Source organism: Lissotriton helveticus, chromosome 6 (assembly GCF_964261635.1).
Source record: "Lissotriton helveticus chromosome 6, aLisHel1.1, whole genome shotgun sequence".
NCBI classification, from domain to species: domain Eukaryota; kingdom Metazoa; phylum Chordata; class Amphibia; order Caudata; family Salamandridae; genus Lissotriton; species Lissotriton helveticus.
Genome location: NC_136067.1, coordinates 1,634,087,853 through 1,634,108,225, shown reverse-complemented (window position 1 = coordinate 1,634,108,225; position 20,373 = coordinate 1,634,087,853). Strand labels below are relative to the sequence as shown.

At 44.4% G+C, this 20,373-nt stretch overlaps 1 protein-coding gene across 2 annotated transcripts in view; it reads left to right on the top strand.

Moving 5' to 3' along the window:
* The window catches only part of COMMD1 (copper metabolism domain containing 1), a 758,302-nt gene extending 738,559 nt beyond the window's left edge, over positions 1-19,743 (top strand). For both annotated transcript variants that reach the window (XM_078647070.1, XM_078647071.1), the window contains one exon: positions 19,493-19,743. In XM_078647070.1, coding sequence (XP_078503196.1) covers positions 19,493-19,541 — 49 coding nt within the window. In that variant the 3' untranslated portion in view covers positions 19,542-19,743. The remainder of the gene's footprint in view (positions 1-19,492) is intronic.
* The last annotated feature ends 630 nt before the right edge of the window (positions 19,744-20,373 follow it).

The following is a 20,373-nucleotide window of genomic DNA, read 5'->3' as shown; positions in this document are numbered from 1 at the left end:
ACACTATCAGCATAAAGGAAGTCATGGAGGTTTAGTCACTTCCTGTAGTGGAGGAGTGAGAGACAGAGAACATCATGCACTTATATCTATAAACAGCGTGACAGGTGCCCATAAATCTAAACGTTTTGATGCCAAATGTAACGGATATACAAATGTAGTGTCAAGTCTGTGATTGTAACCGACAGCATACCACCATGCTTGATATGACAACTTGGTAAAGTCCTTCCAGTTCTTTGTAATTTGTTGAAAGGCTACTGCTAATAACAAGTCTATAATCTTTACATTAGAATCACAATGTTCCCAAACTGGGGATAAACTACCTAAGAAAATATGTGAAACAGAGAAAGGGTGATTTGAATTGAAGATCAGATTAATTTGATACCATACTTTTTTCCCAAAATTATCAACTAAATTGCATGTGAAAAGCAGATGAAATAAATCAGCATGTGGTGAAGAACAGGTCCAACACGCTTCTGGGAGTGCATTATGTCTTGATTTGAGGATGAGTGGTGAAAGCAGGAGTCTATTGTATATAAAAAAAAGTGTCTGAGTAGTGTTCGCAGCCCTAGAGGACTTCCTAAATTTGAGCCAGATTTAATCCCATAACTCCACAGACCAAAAGTCTCTAAAACTTTCTCCCTAGATATTTCTGTCTTAGTTTTATCCCTGGGAGTACATAAGCTATGTAAAATTGTATATATGACAGAAGCCCTAGGCTTGTTAAGTAAGAGCCTCTGCAGTGTATCTACAAGGACAGATGGGGGGGGGGTAAGGTCCTGAGAGTTTATGCAATGTGTATGGATAGTTTGACTAACTTGTGTTAAAAGGGAACATTTGAAGCAAACAGATGAAGGTAAGTTAAAAGAGCTACTAGCATGTTCAAAAGACAAAAGCTTGCTTTGATCATATAATTGATGCACCCAAATCAGGCCTCGTTGTCTCCACGTTTTCCAAAAGATGGGTTTATTATTTATCAAAATGGAAGCATTGTGCCATATTGTAGAATTTAAAACTGAAGCCCAATGACTGAAATTCGTAGAGGAATCATTCAGTAAAATCTTAGAAGTATGTTTAAGTTTGGGGGTAGAGATAGACTGTGGTTTACGTGTGAAAGACAAATATTCTTGGAAGGAAAATGGGAGGATGAAGGATTGTTCAAGCGTGACCCTTAGGGGGCAGTGTGCGGAAGACTCAGAGAGCCACCTCGAAGCTTGATGTAAGAGGAAGGATTTATGGTAAATCGGAAAGTCAGGGAAATTTGTCCTCCCCCCCCCCCCCCCCCCCCCCCCAATTTTGGGCGAATCAATTTTGATTGTAGACATACGCGATTTCTTGTTACTCCATAAAAAGGATGATAATATGGAGTTAATTTTTTTAAAATATTTTAAGGGATAGACAACGGAATGTTAGAGATTGTGTATAAGACTATAGGAGAAAGCATCATCTTTATGGTATCAAGGCGTTCCCACCAGGTCAGGTAAGGAGGATGCCATTTCGTTGTTAAAGAGGATAGCCATTTTACACAGTTGTCCATGCAACGTGATATTGTTCCTGAAATGGAAGAAGTGGAATGCATACCTAAATATTTAATGTATTGGGGACTCCATGCGAAACCTGAGGTGGTAAACTCAGCCTTAAAAGTATATTTTGTGAGGGGTAATATTTCACATTTATCTTTGTTTAGTCTATAACCAGAGAAGTATGCAAAGGAATCAACTTCTTCTAAAAAGGATGGAGGGGAAGATTGAGGTTGTGAAATAAATAAAAGGACATCGTCAGCATATGCAGCCATTTTGATGTTAGTCTCCTTAAAAGTAAAACCATGAATATTAATATTTTGAAGGATTTTTAATAAAAACGGTTCTAAAGCAAGATTAAAAAGAAAAGGCGATAGTGGGCATCCCTGTCTGACTCCTCTACCCAGTCGAAATAGGAAGAAATACCACCATTCGCACATACAGCCGTTCTCGGTTTAGAATACAAAATATATATTAGGGAGAACATTTTTGGACCAAAGCCTAACCACTTAAGGGTACGAAAAAGATAGGGCCATTCCACTCTGTCGAATGCTTTTTCTGCATCCAGGGCTATTGCCGGCAAAGAGTGAGGAATGTGGGAGGCTTTGGAAAGGACATAAAAAAATAAGCGAGTGTTATCTGTGATAAGCCGTCTCTTCACAAAACCAGGTTGTTCTCCGCCTACTAAGGCAGGCAGCTGAGATTCTAAGCGTGATGCTAAAGCTTTTGAGAAGATTTTATTGTCTATATTAACCAGAGAGATGGGTCGGTAGTTTTTGCATTGTTGGGGGTCCTAGCCATCTTTAGGTATAAAACATATAAGGGCATCCAAAAAGGAACCAGGGGATTCACCGGATTGTAAGAAGGCATTTATAAGAGTATGTAATTTGGGAATGAGTAAATGTGCAAAGTGGGTAAAGAATTCTACAGTAAAGCCGTCCGGGCCAGGAGCCTTATCTTTTTTTAATGTTTTTAAGACAGTAAGGAGCTCTTTCTGCGTAAGGTCAGATTCTAAGAGTGATAGGTCAGGGCGAGTGTCAGGGGTGTATTGGATGTCGGACAAAAATTGAGAGATGGATTGATCAGAAGAGAGAGTTTTAGACGTGTTTTATAAAACTTGAGAAATTCATTTAGGATATCTACATCTTTAAATTTCAATGTGTGGTTTCGATCAAAAATAGATTCTATATTAAGTTTGTTGTGTTGTACTTTTAAATAATTAGCCAATAATTTCCCAGCCTTATTCTGGCCACCATAGAATTTCGCACTAGACTTCAATAAATAATTAGACGCATTATTAGTTGTATCTCGATTAAATTGAAATTGAACTTTTATGAGTTCAGACAAACATGTTTTGGATTTGGAAGAATAATAGGAGTGCTCCAATCTCTTTGTCTTGGCCAGCAGGTCATTGGTGACCTGCTGTGCCCTTCTACGTTTCTTAGAAACAAATCTAATAATAAAGTCTCTAGCTGATGCCTTAAATGCATTCCAAATCACATGAAAAGGCATAGAATCTAATTGGTTAAATAGGAAGTATTTGTTAAAAAAGGAGGCAAAGGACGATGTGAAAACAGGATCTAGAAGCAGGGCGTTGTTAATGAACCATTTTCGAGATAAGTTAGGCTTCTGCAATACATCCAGGTTAATAGTGACGGGAGCATGGTCGGATATTAAAATAGAGCCAATATTTGCCGACACCAGTGATTGAGAAATATTATGAGAGATAAAAAAAGAATCTAACCGTGACTGGGTGTGATGTGTTGGGGAATAGTAGGAGTACTCCCTCAACGTGGGATTACCAAGTCTCCAAGCGTCTATAAGCTTGTTTTCTTTGATTGTTTGTGTAAAAGATTTATGAGTTTTATGAGGGACAAAGGGAGTTAACGAGTTCCGATCTAAAAAAGGATCGAGAATTTCGTTGCAGTCTCCTGCAAAACATTGTGTAATTTGTTGGGTCAAAGAAGTCCAAAAGGAGGAATCCCCAACTGTGGGTGCATAAATATTCAACAAAGAGATTGGAGCATTATCCACCATACATTTAACAAATATCCATCTGCCCGCTGTATATGCACATTACGATAATACTTTAACAGGAAGGGAATTGTGAAAAAGAATAAGAACTCCATTGCGTTTACCATCACCCGGGGTAAGAGAATCTCTCCCACCCATCCTCTTTTTAGTTTAGCAGATTCTTCAGCGGTCAAATGAGATTCTTGTATATATGCAATATCTGTTCCCAATTTAGTTAAATGAGTTAAGACTCTCTGTCGTTTAATAGGTGAATGTAAACCTCTGACGTTCCATGAAACAAGTTTTAAAGGCATAAACTAAGATTAGAAATATATAGTAAGTTACGACTAAAGCAAAACTGTGAACAAGTTAAACTATACCAAATACTTAACCAACTGTGTGCAAAATAAATCAACCGTGATGTAGAAGAGAATTGAAGAAAGAGAAATGTATAATGAATAATCAACATATGAGATGTGAGAGAGAATTTCAGGATCATGAAAAGAGTTAAGAGAAAAAGAGGTCGAGAAAAGACAGTGCAGGGGAGAAGGAGGTAGAGAAGAAAGAGAATAGTACAAGAGACAAGGGAAACAAATTAGATGAAAGACTTACATATAATCCAAGACATACGAAGGGTGGGGGGCTGTGAGGCCCCATGGGAAAATGAAGTGCCCAAGACTCAATCAGGAAGGTGGAGAGGAGAACAGAACCAACAAACGCTGGAACATAGGGGAAAGGATGGCACGCAAGGATAACCAGTAGGGAGAAAAAGAAGTTAAATATATAATTGAGACAGTATTTTCATAAGTACATTTTGTAAGCTAAGTATTAGCTATCAAGCATATTCAATAACAGAATTAAGGGTCATAAGAAGAATATACGCATATCAGGAGTTAGAAATGTCTACTTAGAGCTTGATGAAGAAGTTGTGTCCAAAGAGTCGGCGTGGTAAGAGTATAAGAAGCTTTTAAGTTTTATGGGATCTTCATAGGTGTTAGTGTTATTATTGATGGTTACTTTGAATAGGCAGGGATGAAATAAACCAATCGAACAAAGTTGAGGTCTTAGTGCTAGGAACTCCTTGCGTCGATCTGCAGTTGATTTGGCATAATCTTGAGAGAAGAATAAGGAATTTCCTGACCAAGTAATATGATTCATTGCCTTTGCCGCTGATAAGATACGTAGCAAGTCGGTGTACTCTAAAAGGTATAGAATCACTCCTCTTGGTTTTCTTGCTGTAGAGGAGGATAATAAAGGTGATGCTGGAACCAATCTGTGGGCTCTCTGGAGATTAAGAAGAGTGCCTTCCGGTAACTTAAGCAGCTTTGGAAGAAAGGATTTAAAAAAGGCAATTGGATCCGAGCCTTCTGTTCCTTCAGGAAGACCATAGATGCGAAGATTATTTCTCCTATTTCTATTTTCCACGTTTTCGATTTCCTTGTGAAGCATTGACACCTTTGAACATAAACAGTCCACCTTAGAAGTAGAGGAGTTTAAGTAGTCCACATTTAGTTCTAGTGTAGTAACACGTTCTTCCACATTAGACCATCTGTCAGAAAGCATCTTCAACGAATGGTTTTAGGGCCCTAATTTCTTCTAGTAGTATATCCATTGTGACTGATGTTTGCTGTTTAGGAGGAGAAGGAGGATCCTTTTTCAACCTTTTAGATGTAGTTTTAGTAGCACCAGAGTTGAAGGTAGTAGATGATGTCAACACAACTTTAGGTGAGGTATTTGCTGGATCATCCATGGCAAGGTAGCTGTAACGTGAGCTGGTGGTGATTGAGAATCCTCGAGAAGAAGAGTTGGGTTGTGTTAATCCTTTAGGTAATCTTCCCATTTATGAGGATAAAGTGAAACTGCAACGGACTCTTGCTGCCTACCTTGTGGAGCACAGCGGACCTGCTGCTAGCGAACTTTCCCCTCTGTACCACCGCCCACGCGGGTCCCGCAGCGCGTCGACCGGCAGAGGGCTGTACCAGGACCAAAGGAGGAGCGCGAGGGCAGGCAAGTGTTCCGGCGGGGCTGCGAGCAAGGCAGGGGACTCCAGTGACCAGGAGCCCCTGCGCGCCCAACCAGCAACACCTGGGCTGCTCTCCCCGCTGGACACGCCCCCCCGCACACGGATTGAAAAGTAGCCTTCTCCCCAGCGTCTGTGGGACACTTCAACGGACTCTTGCTGCCTACCTTGTGGAGCACAGCGGACCTGCTGCTAGCGAACTTTCCCCTCTGTACCACCGCCCACGACTCGCCGGACCCGCTTCGCGGGTCCCGCAGCGCGTCGACCGGCAGAGGGCTGTACCAGGACCAAAGGAGGAGCGCGAGGGCAGGCAAGTGTTCCGGCGGGGCTGCGAGCAAGGCAGGGGACTCCAGTGACCAGGAGCCCCTGCGCGCCCAACCAGCAACACCTGGGCTGCTCTCCCCGCTGGACACGCCCCCCCGCACACGGATTGAAAAGTAGCCTTCTCCCCAGCGTCTGTGGGACACTTCAACGGACTCTTGCTGCCTACCTTGTGGAGCACAGCGGACCTGCTGCTAGCGAACTTTCCCCTCTGTACCACCGCCCACGACTCGCCGGACCCGCTTCGCGGGTCCCGCAGCGCGTCGACCGGCAGAGGGCTGTACCAGGACCAAAGGAGGAGCGCGAGGGCAGGCAAGTGTTCCGGCGGGGCTGCGAGCAAGGCAGGGGACTCCAGTGACCAGGAGCCCCTGCGCGCCCAACCAGCAACACCTGGGCTGCTCTCCCCGCTGGACACGCCCCCCCCGCCCATTACCGTATGACAGCACAGCAGTAGTACTACTAGGAGTACAGTATCCCCGCCTCGCGGGAGCGACCGGGAGAAGCCCGGGACAAGGGCGGGACCGTCTTAGGCCGTCAGTGGCCGAAGGAGGCCGGGCTGGGCCCTCTCTCTTGATTCTTTCCCGTGCCATAACCAAGGAAATGCCCTCGCCTATACACCGGGAAACTCCCTCAAGGGATGGAGCCTCCGCTCCGGGACTCTGGATAACTATTTCAAACCTAACAAAGGTGAGGCGGACATGGATGGTCCACTTGAGAAACGCAGGGCGGAGCGCAGGCGCTCAATTGAATCTATGAAAAACAGGCCCTTGATTGACATCAGCCCCTTCCCTATCACCCAAGAGGGGGGTATGCTACCCAACAGTCCAAATATTTCGACACTAGAGGATTTCCCTGTCCTACTAAGGGAAATCCCCCCCACTTCAGGGATAGCGCTTGCACAAAACATAGAGCCAGCCCCCCTAGAGACTTCTCATTCTCCCGTCAACCTGGTAACCCAAATTCCACCTACCCTAATGGCCAATAAGAGTAAGCCCAAAATAAATGTAGTGGTGGAGCTACATAGGCCCCCACCCAGCAAACGTGCCCGGAAAACAACGGGGGGGTGGGGAAAACCCAAAGTATCCCATCTGGATTTTGGCAAGAAACGGCCAAATACTGTTCTACCGGGGAAGCATACGGAGATAGTGCCTCCTTCTAAGCTCCCAAATACCGGAACCACTGCCACCACCAAAGAACAAGAGGGTACTACGCCAAATCCAAATAATCCACTCTCTGCTAAGGGGAACATTGAATTCCTACTCCGCTCCCTTCTACAGCCCATCACCGACAGCTTAAAAAAAGTCGAGATTAGGCTCACCTTACTAGAAACTTCTCTTACCACCCTGAGCACCCTAGTAAGTAAGCAGACAAAGCTAGTGGAAATCTCTCCCCCGGCTGAGGAACCTTCCAAAGAAGATGCCACTATTAATGCCAATAGAGCCCCCCCCAGAAGCATGCCATCTGCTCCCCCTCTGCAACCCCTTATGGCCATTCAAATCCAGGCACGGCACAACAACCAAAGCCCCAGACCCACTCATCAAGTGGATTTGACCTCACATAGCTCACAAATAGAGTCCTCTGGAATGCGTCAGGGCCATGTCAATGTTCCCCCACTCACGCCCGCTTGTCCAACTCCCAGACCCCGGAGGCCAGACCTCCCACCTGAGGCCAATAGATTAATGGTGGTTCTAGCGGGTGCCCCTCACCTAAGATCAGGGGAAAATGAGGACTACCAGTCACTCAAGAAAAAGGTTATTAAATGGCTTAATTGGAACCGACCCTTGCCTCCCCAATATAATAACGAAATCATCATGGTGAGAAGGGTTCCATGGCTAGGGAAGACTAGGAAAACTATAGTGGGGGACTGTATCATGGTAACCTTTAAGGACCCAGGCACGGTTCGACACATTTGTAGAGGAATGAACCGATCCCTGGATTCCACCATACAGACCCTCCCAGTATCTTTTTTCTTTCCCCCGATTCCTAAGCGCCAGGCTCCAATATACGATGACTGGTCAAGGGTGGAACATAGACGAAACCACAAAGGCTCTGTACAACGCCCGTATTTTCAACCACCGGATACACCTTTTTGTGATTTCAATCGCTTCAACTGCTTGGACAGCTTGGATGGTGTCGACTGACTTACTGCCTGTAAGACAGCGTCAGGGGTTCTGGGTTCCCGTGGGTCGTTGGAGCATTTCACTTTGTCCTCCGGTCCAAGTTCTGGCCTATTGGATGATCCACCTGCCATAGATCACGGCAGAATCGAATTCTCTCACCTAGCCACTGATGGAGTGGCTGCAGCTGAGGGGATAACTTTGGTTCCCCTCCCTGTTGGCAAGGGGGAGAGAGGAGCTATGGTGCCACATGTAACCCATGCTGCTCCCGCCCCAGGCCTTGCAATACAAGAGGAGCCAGGACCTACCTCTTCCAACCCTTGTGTTTTGACATCTCCCACTTCTGAACATCTGAGGATAATCTCCTGGAACATCGCGGGACTAGCAAACAAATTGGAAGAGCCGACCTGGGAAAAGTATATAGAAACTGGCGACATATGCATGTTCCAGGAAACCTGGGCTAGAGAGGACCATGGACACCAAGGCTACACATCATTCTTTATTCCAGCTAGGTGGGAAGGTAAAGGCCGCCCTTCAGGGGGCCTTGCGACATGGGTTGCTGCTCATCTGGGCTGTGTGGCATCACGGCTCCCATGTAACTCTGATGACATCCTGGTGGTCTCATTAACATGGCCAAACAAAGCAAACCTCCTGTTGGTTAATATTTATTCCAGGCCGATGGGAAAGACAAAAGAATCACCGACTTTTAATGTACTATTGAACTTTTTATCTGAACTGTCGACTGATTCATACTATGTGGTGGGTGGGGATTTTAATTCTCACTTTGAGCCACTCCCCGGCCTCCAGGAAGGGTTCTTATCAGATGAAGAAGCTAGGTGGGCAGTACCAGGGGTTGATGTTCCATCTCCGAAAGCCTGGACCCCATTAGCGTTGCAAATCACTGCCCTCACCTTAAGGTATGGACTTAGAGCGTGCAATGGGAGAGTTAACTCGGACATACCAGGTAAAAATACCTACAACCGCCGGGGAAGAGAGTCACACTTGGACTATGTTCTGGTCCAATTAGCGAGGTGGTCAACTATACTGGATTTTAGGGTAATAGACAGGCTGGATAGTGACCACAATGCCCTTGAGCTAGACCTTGTTCATCCAGCACCTCAGGGCTTAGTGACCCAGGAAGAAGGGAACCACCCCACGCTCCTCATAGACAATAGTAGGAGAAGAATTAGGTGGGAGCATATGGTTACAAAAAAGGACAAACTCCCACTGCTCTATGCAGAGATTACCCCTATTCTGGAAATTGTCGGGGACCTTGATAGTGGGGCAAGTAATATAGATATAAGTAGTAAATTGTCTGATGCCCACAAGGAACTTATAAAAGTTGCGGCACCCCACTTCACATGTAAGGTACGAAAGTCAAGAGAGAGGTGCCAAGGCAAAATCCAATGGTACAATGCGGCCTGTAGACGGGCCAAAACAGAACTCCTTGGAGTAATAAAGGAAGGCAAAGGAGGGGAACGCCTTAAGCAATATAGGCAAGCCTACAAGAAACTTCTCGCCCAGGCTAAAATAGAATGGGAGGAAAACCAGTGGGAAGAACTCACTAAGGCCCTAGCAGTGCAAGACCAACGCCTGTTCTGGAGAATGGTGAATGGGGGATCAGGGAGTTTACATTCGGCAGTGGAGCCCAACATAGCTCCTGGAGTGTGGCAGGCCCACTTCCAGTCCTTATACAGCGCTGAGACCGGAGAACTTCCTGTGTCAATTGAACCAGAGAGGCAGGGCTTTCAGGTGGATCAAATAACACTGAGCGAGGTCGCCGCTGCCATTTCAGGCCTGGCTTCGGGGAGGGCCCCTGGGCTGGATGGGCTACCGGGAGACCTGTATAAGCAGGAGCCCACCGTCTGGGCGCCCTACCTCGCTGCTCTTTTTAATGGTATCCTCGGTGGGATGGAAATCCCTAGTACTTGGCTGGGGGCTGAGGTGGTCCCGATTTTCAAAAAGGGATCCCCCCTCCTCCCAGCCAACTACAGACCGATCAGCCTGATAGATGTAGCGCAGAAGTTGTTCGGCAGGGTCCTCCTGAATAGGCTTCAGGAATGGATCGAGGAGGCAGGCGCCCTCAGTCCATACCAGGCAGGCTTTAGGAAAGGGGTATCGACTGTGGACCAGGTCTTTAGATTGAATCTGGTCTACTGGAAGACAGTGAGGTTCGAGGGTGGCAGTTTGTACACGATTTTCGTGGACCTACGAGCCGCCTTCGACCTTGTGCCCAGGGGAAAACTCTGGGTCATTCTGGCAGGGATGGGCGTACCACCAGACATCTTATTGACCTTGCAGAGGCTGCACCATAACAATTATGCCCAGGTGAGGTGTGGGAGGTCGGGGGAGCTGACTGATAGATTCCCCGTGGGCAGAGGGGTAAGACAGGGCTGTGTGCTGGCGCCGACCCTGTTTTGCCTCTTTGTTAACGGGGTAATCGCTCATCTGAACGCCACCGACTATACAGATGCCCCCAAACTAAATGGCAACAGTGTGCCCGCAATAATGTTTGCGGACGACACGCTGTTGGTATCTAAATCCCCCATGGGCATCCAAAGGATACTTGATGCCTTTGTGGCCTTCTGTCAGGACAGAGGACTGGAAATCAATGCCACAAAAACCAAATATATGGTATTGAATCCAAGCCCCAAACAGCGCCCGAATCCCCTGCTGGGAGCAGCAAGGCTGGAAAGAGTAGCCACGTTTGAATATCTCGGCGTGACACTCAACGAAAATATGACCTGGGGGACCCATCAAACTAGGGCTAACCTTAAACTAGTACAAATTACCGGGGGAATCTCCCGGATGATGACCGGTTCGACCTATCGCCCATTGGGGGCCCTAATTCAGATATATAAAGCACAGGCCAGGGGGGCGATCCTGTACGGGGCTGAACTGTGGGGCCATACCCCATGTCGGAATCTGTCATCCACGGAAAACAGATTCATAAGACAAATTACCGCACTTCCTTCTAGCACCCCACTTCTCCCTCTGAGGCTTGATCTAGGGCTACGGCCTCTCGCCGACGAGATAAGTCTAAGACCCATCGCCTTCTGGCGCAGGCTTTGGAGCAGCGACGATCTCGCCGACTATAGGGCGGAACTGGTCGAACTATTAAAAAACCCTAAGGCGCTCAGTATCCCCTGGGTCCAAAATATCCAGTCAACTTGCACAGATCTGGGGCTCCCCGAATTGTGGACTAAACCAGCAGATACAGCACCTACAATCTCTAAGAGATCTCTGGCGAATCTGTATCATGAACACAAAAGGGTAAGGGCTTTAGCTACCCAGACAGAGGGGTCCCTTTCTTCCAAATTCCTGCAAAATAAGGATCTCTACGCACTTGAAAAGGCTTTTGATCCCATATATCCCGTACTCACTAGAAAGTTATTTCTACAGTGGAGATACGGTACATTGCCTTTGCGCTCCTTTTCTAGCACCTGGTCGCAAGTCCCTTCCACTAAGTACTGTCCCCTTTGCGTCGACAAAGAGGAAAATGACTTACATGTGATCTTTTTCTGCCCAGCATATAAGGCAGCCAGAAAGTACTGGTTGCTGCCTTTGATTAAGAACTTGGGTGGCAGGGAATATATACCTATGTATAGGATTTTAAAATGTGATGTTTCCGGCCCAATTGTTTTTGCGCTTGCCAAATTCCTTACAAATGTTTGGTATACGCGTAATTATCTTTTAAAAAATGCTGGGTAGTTGCAGATTTGTTTTATTTTTTTAACATTGTCAATAATGTTTGATGTGGATCATCAAATCATGCACTGATGTTTTATCAAATGTGACAGAATTTATGTGATTTTAATGTATGTGTATCTTTTATGACCAATTGGTCGAAATAAAGATTGAAATGATGATGAAACTGCAATATCAGTGATAACGAGATCCCAAGTTGAAATGTTTCAGTATTGTGCTCCCTAATGCATTATGGAGGAGCAGTAATTTAAGAAGACGCAGAAAAATTGGTGCAGCTAGAGAAAACAGTTGCAACGCTGTATAGATGCTTCTAGTGAAGAGTCAATGAATAAAACAGCGTAAATGACAGTCAAATCAGGTCGCTGAATTTACTTCACTTGCAGAGTAATACAGAGTGGTCGTTATTAAATGTGCAGGCTATGTCACATCATGTAGGTTTGGCTAAAGTCAGTAAATACGCATGTAGAGTTGTCAGAAACCTACTGTTAACGGAACAAAACCATGAAAGCAGCGCCTGGAAAAGAGAGCTCTGTCAGCGAAATTATATATCAGTAGCAATCAAAAGCTCAATGAATCCGCATCTCACTGAAATGAATTTGCCTGTACTGTTTACATATTGTGGAGGGTATTTCTCTTGGTATCATAGGGTATCAAATCCACCATACGTGGCTTACTTGTTTAGGTTGATTTATAACATTCCAAGAAGAAATATGCGATATGAACAAGAAAAGGCAAACTAGTAATAATGTGACACAGAGGTATGTAAGCGTGACAAAAGCATTCCCCAACCGAAGTATACAGGCATATGTAGAAAGTCAGCGTTCTGAAACAAATTCGAATGAGTAATGCTGTGAAATGGCGGCTGTTGAATGGAAGCGCTGCTATCTCTTAATTATGTAACTGGTATAATCATTAAGCAGAAAAAACATTGGGGGAATATGTAGAGCGCTCATGCACTGATATTGTCAGTCATTGGTGAGATGATTTCGGCAGGAAAAGCATTTTGCGCGATATAATGGGAGCTCTGTCAGCGGTGATGCACAAAATGGCGGGCGCAACATCAGCCGTGCCGCGCCACAACTCACAAGACCGGTAAAAGTGCCTCCAGCGCCGTAGTCACCATGAAAAACAGATCTCCATGAAGCTCAAGGCTTCCGAAGCATATTCATCCGGTTTGAAGGCTGTGAGGGTGAAGGTTGCCTCGTTCGGGCCGATTCTGCTCCCGCTGACCCAAGAGAGCTACGGGCGAGTCGCCATCTCCGTCCGACAGTTTTGCCTTTTCAGAGTGGCGCTGTGGTATGTGGTTCCCATAGATCCTCCATGACCCCACAAGGAAAAGCAGGTGTGAAATGCTCCACCCTGCAGGTGTTTTCATGCACGCCCCACAGGTGGGTGGGACTGACCTGCTCTTTTGGACAGACTGGTCTTTCCCTATTGGAAAGCCATGGAGTCTGGCTGACCTCTCTTAGTGAGGTTCTATATCAGCCAAACTGTGCAGCCGACCCTTGCGGGAAAGAAGCTGGTGGACCCCTACCATGACACATATCGTGCTGCCCTCTGGCACAATGGATGTCAATTAGGAGTTTGCCCATGCGACCCCTGGCAGAGCCCTTGCAACCTTTGTGTCCGGATTTGATATAAGCAGTGAGACCAGAAAGTGAACAAGGCTGCTTTCGAAAGAGAAGTGCCTTTTCGAAAAGGCTGCAGGTGTTTTTCATTAAAGCAAAGCAGTGAATGGGTTTATACGTGTTTTCCCTTTTGTACTGCATGATTACAAGGGTCAAAAAAGATATGGATTTCCAGCCCCATTGGAATAGCTGAAAAGATACAGGTCACAACTTCATGCAGGAAACAATCAGTAGCCTGGTGCTTCAGCTATGTAGAAAGAAGCCTCTTCCTTATCCCCTTTTAGTGTATGAGTTACCCAAGAAGACGTGTATAGCTTTCCCAGCATTAGAGACTTGTACTCTGAGGCCAAAATGGTGTGTGTGGTGCAACATGAGAGGTGTTTCCCAGATCCCTGCAATGGTAAACAACTGTTACAACGCATGCATTACAACGCATGCTTTTACCCCGCATGCCATTACAACGAAAACACCTTCCCTAGTGTTGCACAGACTGGAGTTGGAATAGTAAATTATACTATCCTAAATTCCAGCACACCCCGACAGCAAGTCGGGGTAAAAAATTGTGTTGTAACTGCATGCGGGGTAAAATCTTGCATTGTATCATCATACAACAGCCTGCAATACCATGCCCATGAATGTGCCACTAGCTGCAATGTTATCATCAAGATGTAACCAGTGCCAGGCATTGAGCAGACCAAAAGTATTTTTATTGTCTCACTACCACAATGACCCAGCACCTGTAGAAGACAATGGGATCTCCAGCAGGTCAGACAGCACTTATTCTTGCCATCATTGCTTGTAATGGAGTAAAAAGAATGCAATTTAAGGCGATTGTTGTTCCCTTCAGTTTTTGAAATTATTAAATAGTCTGGCAAGGTTGAAATGCTTTTGCATGCAGTGTATTTAGGGCTGAAATAAACATTCCACCTGTGTTTATGAAAAGATGTAACACCGTAATAAAATAAGAAAGCGTGAATTATTGTCAAAAATATTAAAGGGTAACAGTAGTAGAACGTTTTTACAAATCAGAGCTATACTGGTTTTCCAGTTGACAAGTAATGGTTTCTGGACCAGCATGGACATATGATTTTTAGAACATGTAGCTAGCACATTTCTGTCATAATAATTTTGTTCCTCTGTAGACCGGAATACTCCATTTCTCATGTTTTAATGTGCATCCTTCAATTACTTTTTTTACAGGGTTTAAACAACTGTTCCCTATTATGATTTTAGTATGACATCCTATCTGAACTCTGCGTGGTTTAATCTGCTAACCTGATACATTAAACAGTACCTTCTGCTGTCAGAAGACACAGAGTTTGAAATGCATGAAGAGACCATATGTCATTGCTGCAAATGCACAAAATGCACCCCAATTAACTACAAAGTAATTAGTGATATTATGGCTGATCTGCATGCCAGAGAGATTACCTGCACCATGCACTGCATTAGATGACCCTAAAAATTATCTCAGCGAGAGGAGCACTGAGTACGCCTTCAGGGACTGTCTTATTTATTTTTAGTGTTTTATAGAGCACGAACTTGACCCGTGAGAGTATCAGAGCATTTTACAGGGTATACAGAGGAGTACAAACAACGTTAAGGTGCAGTAATATACATACAAAACTGTACAGGGGGATGACGAAGGGCCGGGGTGTAGGGAACATGGGGATACTGGTGATACACAATACTAATACAATCATCTTTAAATTCGGCAAATAATAGGAATAAAATTAGTAAACAGTAAAAGTAAAAATAAGGGACCCGAAAATTCTCTGCGGGGAGAGTTGGTGGTCTAACGGAGAAGCACTAGTCTGAGAAACATCAGACTTATAGTCAGGCATGTCAGGCATTAGACAAGGAATTAACCCATGAGGAAGGTTTTGGCCTCCTTCTTGAAAAGTGCGAGAGAGGGGATTCTTCTGATGTTAGGTAGGAAGGAGTTCCAGATTCTAGGGGCTGCCCCGGGGAATGCCCTATTATAGGTTCTTTTTTTCTGGAAGAAGGCGGGTTGGAGTAAGAGGTTTCTGGCAGACCGGGAGTCCCTGCTTCCTCCAGATATCACTAGTTTTTGTGCCAGTTGTTCTTCGTGTTTTACCTCACCCTATTTCTGAAGTTGTTTCTGGTCCAACACATCCTTTTTTTAACTGTCTAAAGTTGTAGGAGGTCTTTCCATATATTGAATAAAAGACATTCCACTTTTAGGTGGTGGGAGGGATACTTAACAGGTAGGGGCTGTTTCTTTTCAGTGCAGCATAGGCACTTCTTAAAACTCTCTGCTTGCTTTTGTGACAATAAAGAAACATTCAGTTGACCAACCCAGATATTGACTGGGTCTTCCAGTCTGTCACTGTCAATTGGGCCATACATCATTTTTCATCGTGCTCTTCGGAAGAAGTGGGAGGAAGGTCACGGATCCCAGTAAGGGTAGCTTCTCCTGGATAGGTATGGTGCAGTGTCCTAATGTAATATATTAATGTGCCTCTGGGTTTCTAGGGCAAAGGACACAGGCATTCAATATAACTAGGGGCATGCACGTGAGGGGAAATATCCATGTGAGTGCAGAGTACTTTATGGATAAAGGTACTCACAGGGTGATGAACATCATTCCACCTACCTGCATGGCTTGATATAGAGAACCAACCACTGAAAACGAATGTGATGATGTCACAGAAGAGTTGTACACAATTAGAGATTGCACACATCTTTTCTGTGGCCTCCTGATAGCAATGAAACCCAAAATAATAGGAGGGGGACACCTGTAGAAAAGAAGAAATCAATCTTATACAATGCAAAGAAACCATCTATAATCAATTTTCTTTAATCACAAAGTGTATTTTAATGTTTTGTAAAATCCTTTTGACAAATATATCTACCTGCCTCAAGCACATATGTAACTCTTTGTGCAACATACATGCATTCAATGTGTATATGTTTCAGAAAATGATGAAGTTGAGTCAAAAAAGGTCCTTCCTATCGGCAAGCCATGCTCCCCATGCACCTTTTATTCAATCAATAGCTCTAGAAATGTGTATGTAGCCTGTACAATAGGTCAGAATGATGACTTTAATCTGGCGTCTGAGCCCTTTGTAGAATGTGCTGTTACAAGTGGAATGTTTAGACTAAACGTCAGTCTTCTGCTATCTGTAAAATAAGCACCACTGCGCTGTTGAATCATAGCACCTGCCATTACTAAATCAACTAGAGAGCATTCCATGTTTTGTTGGTGCTTTATAATCTGAAAAAACAAATGATTACAGTTATCATGATATTTCAGCTCTATACATAAGCTACACAAATCAGTGATTAAAGTAATTACATTTCCAGGAAAGGCACAGTTTCATGAGCAATCGCTCAGTTGTTAGGGGTGGAACACATACCCATCTCTGTAGCTTGTGTGCAGATTAGCTCCGAACAGGAAAACGCCTCACATGCACCACCCTGGCTAGTCTCTAATGATGATGGTTTTATATGGTTGTGCCTAAGCATGTGGAGGTTGTTTGTAGGGCATTTGACTGTACATTTGGCAACACAGTGGATGTGTCTGGCTGTACTATAACTGAAGTTTTTGCCACTGGAATATGATGATTGCACAGCTCGTTTGTTATAGCTAAGCTAAAATATGGGTAGTAACTTAGTATTATTAACTTTGTTATATATATTATTTCATTAGTCTTTTATTGTAGACCTTAAAATGTGTCACCTCCTGTAGGGTCATCAGGTAAAATGGTCACATGACACAACTTCCTGTGATGTCATGAGGGGGAGGGTCAAGGAGTGAGGTCACTTCTGCTACCCCTGGCATTTTGGTGAATTGACGTGCATGTCTGGCACTCCCTGAGAGAATGTGTGTGACGTCACTGTTGTCTTGTGGTGAGCTGGGCACAATGAGGACACCCCCATACTGAAGAAGTTAGCTCATAAACCCAAGACCACGTGTGCCATCTTTAATGTTGTGCCTGGTGTTAATGGGCACCAAGTGCAAGGACCATTTCCTGCATTTGGTGCCCATTGTCAATGAGTGCTCCTTTTGTATTCTGAGATCCTATTAGCAGATAACATCATGAATTAAAAGGATGTATATATCTTTACAAAAATGGCTGAAATAGTTTGCATTATGCATCTTGTTCAGTAAATTTGTAGAACTATTTTTAATGTATGTTCAGTTGCATATACTAGAATTATGGTTGTGAAATTTCTATTACCTTTTTAAATGACTGAAGTTTAGTGATTAGGGGCATTAGTCAAAGTCACAGTGTAAAGTTTTCTGTGTTACTAACTCACACTACTGGCACTTTAGAAAATCTAAAGGTGCGCCTTTAAATTAATACATTTGATTTCACAGACATGATACATTTTTACCAGATTACACTGAATCCACACACTGAGTCCATACACACACACTGAGTCTCTACTCATATGCTGAGTCTATACACTAATACTGAGTCCATACTTTTGTACTTGGTCCATACACCTATACTGTGTACTTACACTAGGAACATATATTTATCATGAGAATTTATACGTAGCACTGTGTCCATTCGCATACACTGCGTACTTTCATTTACACTTACACTGAATCCATACACTTACACTGACTCCATACACTTACGCTGCGTCTATACACTTACGCTGAGTCTATACACTTACCCTGAGTCTATACACTTAAGCTGAGTCTATACATTTACGCTAGTCTATACACTTACGCTGGTCTATACACTCACACCGAGTCCATCCACTTATACTGAGCCCATCCACTTATACTGAGTCTATACATTTATACTTAGTCCATACACTTTTACTGGTTCCATACACCTATACTAATTCCACCCACTTACACTGAGCCCATGCACTTACACCAAGACCATACGCTTGCACCAAGCCCATACACTTGCACCAAGCCCATTCGCTTACACCGAGCCCATGCATTTATACATAATCCATACACTTAGACCGAGTCCATACACTTATACTGGAATTCCATCCACTTATGCAGAGTCCTTAAACCTATACTGATACAATTACCTTGAGTCCATACATTTATACTTAGTCCATACACTCATACTGATTCCATACACCCATACTGATTCCATACACTCATATTGATTCCATACTCCTATACTGATTCCATACACGTATGCTGATTCCATACACTTGCACCGAGCCCATAGGCTTACGCCGAGCCCATATGCTTGCACCGAGCCCATATGCTTGCACCGAGCCCATATGCTTGCACCGAGCCCATTTGCTTGCATCGAGCCCATAAGCTTGCGCCTAGCCCATACGCTTGCACCAAGCCCATACGCTTGCACCAAGCCCATACGCTTGCACCGAGCCCATACGCTTGCACCGAGCCATTCGCTTGCACCGAGCCCATACGCTTTCACCGAGCCCATACGCTTTCACCGAGCCCATACGCATGCACCGAGCCCATACGCTTGCACCAAGCCCATATGCTTGCACCAAGCCCATATGCTTGCACTTATGTATGCACTTACACTGAGTCCATGCACTTACACGGAGTCCTTACATTTACAATGAGTCCATACCCTTAGACTGAGTCTATCTACTTATACTGAGTCTATCTACTTATACTGAGTCTGTCTACTCATACTGAGTCTATCCACTTATACTGAGTCTATCCACTTATACTGAGTCTATCTACTTATACTGAGTGTATCCACTTATACTGAGTCTATCCACTTATACTGATCTATCCACTTATACTGAGTCATACAGTTATACTAAGCCCATAAACATACAATGAGTCCATACACATATACTGAGTTCATACACTTACACTGAGTTCTTACAATTACACTGAGTCCAACGAGTCCATACACTTATACTGAGTCCATACACATATACTAAGTCTATCCACTTATGCTGAGTCCATAAACCTACACCGATACAATTACTCTGAGTCCACCATACACTTATATTGCGTCCATGCGTTTAAACAGAATCAATCTACTTATAATGAGTCCATAAACTTATTTGGTGTAGTTTCTGGTCCACTCCTGTAGAACTATTATTTTCGACTTAAGTTTCACTGTTAAATACAATCTTATCAGTCTTAGTCAAAAACAGATCGCACTGCAAAAATACAGTCCACGCACCTATATGAGTTAAAGACTAACATCTTTCTTCTCTTGCCCTTTTCTGTAGGACTCTGAATTTCTGTGCTTGGAGTTTGACGAGGCCACAGTCGGCCTGATGCTGAAGAGACTGTCCGAAGTGGAGGCCAGCATGACTGCCCTGACTCACAGCAGCTGATCCCCTCCCTGCCTGCAAAGAATGGACTTGAAAGCCCCAGAGACAGCAGCATGTTTGCCTGTTGATGCTCATTGGTCTGTACAGTGCGACTGTTTTTGCCTGCTGCATACCTTCTTGCGAAAAATAAAGGCACCGAAGCATTTTCTGCTAGCTTTGCCTCAGTTTGTCCTCTTCTTCACTATCTGTTCTGTATTTTGAATGATGAGTGTGAATTTTCGAGAGCTGTTTATAGAGCAAGCCCCAGCCGGCGGGCACCTCACAGAAGGAAGGTGTAACCTTACACTAAATATGACAACACAGCTCCCAGGTGACGTGATGCAAGGCATTGTTTACCAGAGCTTGACTCCCGAAGACGACTACACGGAGACAAATCCCACATAATACCGACAACACAATTACCAGGGGTAGAGACAGTCCAGCACCAAAACACAAAACAAACAAGTCGGCACCCGGAAGAGGATCATGTGGCGAGGGGGTCGGTGATGCTGAGGCACAGAACCCCAGGCTGTGTGACGGCTCCGAAGGAGAGCGCTGTGAGGCAAGCAGCTGAGCGACAACACGTCTCCGATGACAAGTCTTGTGCCTTGCATTTTTTAAAATTTTTTATCCATACATTTCTTTTCTAGATCTGTCAGGCTGAAACAATAGCAAACCCAACAGGATGATGGACGGAGTGCTGAAACTTTTCAACAATCTGTCCATCATCTTTTTGTGTTGCACAGGGAGAAACAATAACATATGCTTAACCCAATCCGATTGCTAAATAATTACAT